Below are 3,590 nucleotides of genomic sequence, written 5' to 3' on the forward strand. Positions count from 1 at the left end.
TGATCATCCTTTCATTTTATTTCTTTTCAGACATTTTCAGTTTCCAACACTCCCTGTAATCTAATATGATGCAATACTGAACAAGTGATGAGCAGATATGTTGAACAATTGCAATTGCAAGAAAAAAAAAGAAGAATTTATTGAACTAATTTCGAAAGTGCTGAATCCGCTTTCAAGTGTATCTGATTTTAATATTTTCCCCAAATTCAGAGAGTCAGATATGCTCTTGACCACTGGGCTTTGTGATAGTTAAACCACACCCTTAACCAAATTTCCCAGTTCCACTGCTATTGTGCTGTTTTTGCTCGAGTCTCATTCTGCTCATTCGATTTTTTCCCCCCTTGATTACACATATTGTGCAAATTGCTTCATTATTTGCAAAAAATTTGAGCACTTTACGGGCATTTGCAGTCAGCTTGAGGTTTCCTGCTACGTCACAAGCTTTCCAGAACTCACTCAGTATAAAGAGACAGGGGGGATACCTCCACAGTTATTACATGACACAATGATTATCACACTTATTAGAATCTTTATATATATCCCACTGGGATTGGGTAAGTACCTGCTGAGCTTCAAATGTTTGTTGCTTTTCAAGCACAGATAGTCTAGAGATGGTAACAGCTTTACCCCTGTGTGGCAAGACAGCTTGAATCCTAAAGTACATTTTATTAATAATTAGCCTTTTTTATGAAGAACTGATCTATTATCCTTTGTTCTATGACAGTTAAGGTGTTTCCTTTAATATGCAGCAAAACTGAAGTGAAGTGGGTCAAACTTTGACCTAAATGTACAGCTTCCAACATCCGGATCCTCGTTTTCAGACAGAATTCTGAGGCTTTTTAGGAATATTATTTATATGTGCATATTATATTAGTATATGGAATATTAGTTTAATGTGAACCTTGAAGTACTTTTGTCATAAATGTTAATTCAGATTAAAACTTTTCTGTACTTGAAATATGAATGTTATGAAGTTAAATTATTACCCACACAAAACAAAAAAAACAGAAAGTAGTGAGTATTTGGGTTACATCTGATGATCTTTTGTTTTGTTTCCAGCTCTGCGTGTGTCTCAGCCATATCGTGTGGTTGGGAAAGAGGGAGAAGTCCCTCTCCGCTGCTCCTTCAGTTCAAAGTTAAAGCCAGAGGAAATGCAGGTGTCTCTGTACAAAGGTTTGCACGGCCGTGAGAGTCTCTGTAGCGCTTATGTCAACCTCTCTGAGCCCTACTTTACAACAGATGGCACAGTTAATTGCAGAGGGAATATTAGGTCTGGAAGAGTGGACATGATCATCGCTGGACTGAGAGGGAACGACACAGACCTCTATCGCTGTAAGATCGAGATTCTCTTCCCACCTCCATATCTCAGAACGGTTGGGAACGGCACTATTTTTTACATACAAGGTAAGCGATAGTCTTGTTTTCAGTCTCTTGCATGTGGTTTCCTCACAGTTTCACCTATTTTGTACACGGTTGTTCATGTATAGATCTATAGCAATGTTTTGTTTTTGTATTAATACTACTAATGACAATTATTGAAATAACAAACAAGCAATGCTATTTAAAAGATAGCCATAAGGTAATCACTTAAATGAAATACTGTGTTATCATACATTTTATCCCTGTACGTTTACAAAAAAAAATTTCAATAGCAAATTTGATTTAGTGTTCACGACACTTAGTCGTTGTTCATTGTTAAAGCTCTAGAGGGAGCCAGAAAGTATATTATAAAAGAGTGAACAAGGAAATGTTGTGGCCACCTAAAGTCAAGTAGGTGGAAATGGGGCCTCCCCGGCACATTCAAATTTACAGCACTTTGTGCTCTACATTTTGATATTACTAGTGGAAACTTTGACTTTACGCGAGAATGATGTTTTTCTTTGAAAATGTAGATTGCTTTATGACGCAAGTGTGCTAACCTAAGCTCTTAAAAAGCTAAAAGGACTGAAAAAACAATCATCAAAGATGAGAAGGATTGCAGTTAAAGACCGCCAGCTTCCTGTTGTCAAAAAGAAGGAGGCCTCATCCACTAAATTTTTATCATTATTAATAATTAAATTTTCAGTCAAAGTAATTCTGGGTGGCCATCCACAGGGCAACTTTAGTAATAACTTATCTATCTTCTTTCATAGAAACCCCAAACTGCCCCACTGTATCCACCCAGAGCCAGATTCAGAGCCAGAGCCAGACTTCAGAGCAGGAAAATGTCAAAAATAATGTAGGCCCACTTCCTCTGCTTTATGCCATCGTAATCATCACTTCCTGCAGTTTTATTCTACAGGTGAGAAATATGTCTATTCTAATGATTTTCTTTAACAGACTGGCCTGCTGAAAAGATTAGCATAGCAGGTCATGTTGAGTTTTGTGTCGACAAGCTGTATAGACATTTCTGAATGATTTACTCAAGTTTAGACTTTGACAATAATGTGAACAAATCAACTCAGCTGTCACTCATCTCTATAACACAGATGATCGCCTGCAAATGGAGGGTCTCTACATCCACGACACCTATGCTTTCACAAAAAGAAAGCTATATGAAATTCTAAGGGGGTAATATCTCCGTTTGCATGTACTCACATGTAATCTCACATGCATGTACTTGCATGTCATTTTCTCCTGCATGTATTTACATGTAAATTTAACCTGCATGTATTGACATGTACTCAAAAGTATTTTCCAATTACATGTACTCACATGAATTCTCACTTGCATGTATTACCATGTATTTACATAACATTTGACCACTGTCTTTGTTATTTCATTTTCTTTGATTTTATTAGAATGAAATAAACATTTTTACATTTAACCCTTGTGCTGTGCTGAAAATATATTACCTAATTTTGTGTTCCTGGTCAAAAATGACCAGACTTTAAAAAATTGCTTGTAAATCTCCCATTATTATCACCAAATATTGGATTCAATATTTTTGCTAACTTGTTTTAATTCAATTAGCACAGGTCTTCTTGAAGTATTTCTTTTTGGAACCTCAGTTGCACCTCAGCGTTTAAGTGAACATTGCCAGAATTATCAACAAATAATGCTTTTTTTTTTTTCAGTCAAACAATGAAGGGGCATAAGCTCAGATCAGTTATTTTTGACTGAGTACACCACATGTGTAACAAGGTAGGAAAAATGATTTAAAAAAGTACAAAAATGATCATTATCATCAAAAATTATTTATTTTTTTGGTTGTTATACCCTGTGTGAGCAAAGTCAGTAAGTTTTAGTCCAATGCGATAACATTAACTTGCATTTTCGGGAAAAAGAAAATCCTCTCTGGGTCAAAATGTCAGGAACACAACACGATGGTTAAAATATTTGATCAACTGTTCCTTCAAGGTTCAATGGGAATAAATAAAGAATTATTCTAACAATTCTAACTTTAAAGGGACAGAAATCTTTGTGGATATGACACTGTACACCTCATTATATACAGTGACTACAAAAAGTTCACACACCCCTGATATTTTAATGTGATATTGAAACCAACTAAATTCATGTAACAAAAAAGAAAAAAAGAAAGAAAAAGTAAAACCTAAAATTACCTGGTTGCACTATTGCACACCCTGTTATAATGGGGCACGTTACTC

General features: G+C 35.6%; 1 protein-coding gene across 1 annotated transcript; it reads left to right on the forward strand.

The window, feature by feature from the left end:
• Window positions 1-611: 611 nt before the first annotated feature.
• Window positions 612-2,620, forward strand: LOC107752913 (T-cell-specific surface glycoprotein CD28-like). The gene is made up of 4 exons (XM_016568986.1): window positions 612-636; window positions 1,060-1,404; window positions 2,133-2,281; window positions 2,469-2,620. The coding sequence occupies exons 1-4, from the start codon at window positions 612-614 to the stop codon at window positions 2,544-2,546; spliced, it is 597 nt and encodes a 198-aa protein (XP_016424472.1). The 3' UTR covers window positions 2,547-2,620.
• The last annotated feature ends 970 nt before the right edge of the window (window positions 2,621-3,590 follow it).

Source organism: Sinocyclocheilus rhinocerous, unplaced genomic scaffold (genome assembly GCF_001515625.1).
Source record: "Sinocyclocheilus rhinocerous isolate Xijiao unplaced genomic scaffold, SAMN03320098_v1.1 scaffold1252, whole genome shotgun sequence".
Taxonomy (NCBI): domain Eukaryota; kingdom Metazoa; phylum Chordata; class Actinopteri; order Cypriniformes; family Cyprinidae; genus Sinocyclocheilus; species Sinocyclocheilus rhinocerous.

Coding starts and splice junctions, on each gene's coding strand:
- LOC107752913 (XM_016568986.1), top strand. CDS start 612: ATGGTAACAGCTTTACCCCTGTGTG. Junction 637..1,059: donor AACAGCTTTACCCCTGTGTG/GCAAGACAGCTT, acceptor TTTTGTTTCCAG/CTCTGCGTGTGTCTCAGCCA. Junction 1,405..2,132: donor CACTATTTTTTACATACAAG/GTAAGCGATAGT, acceptor CTTCTTTCATAG/AAACCCCAAACTGCCCCACT.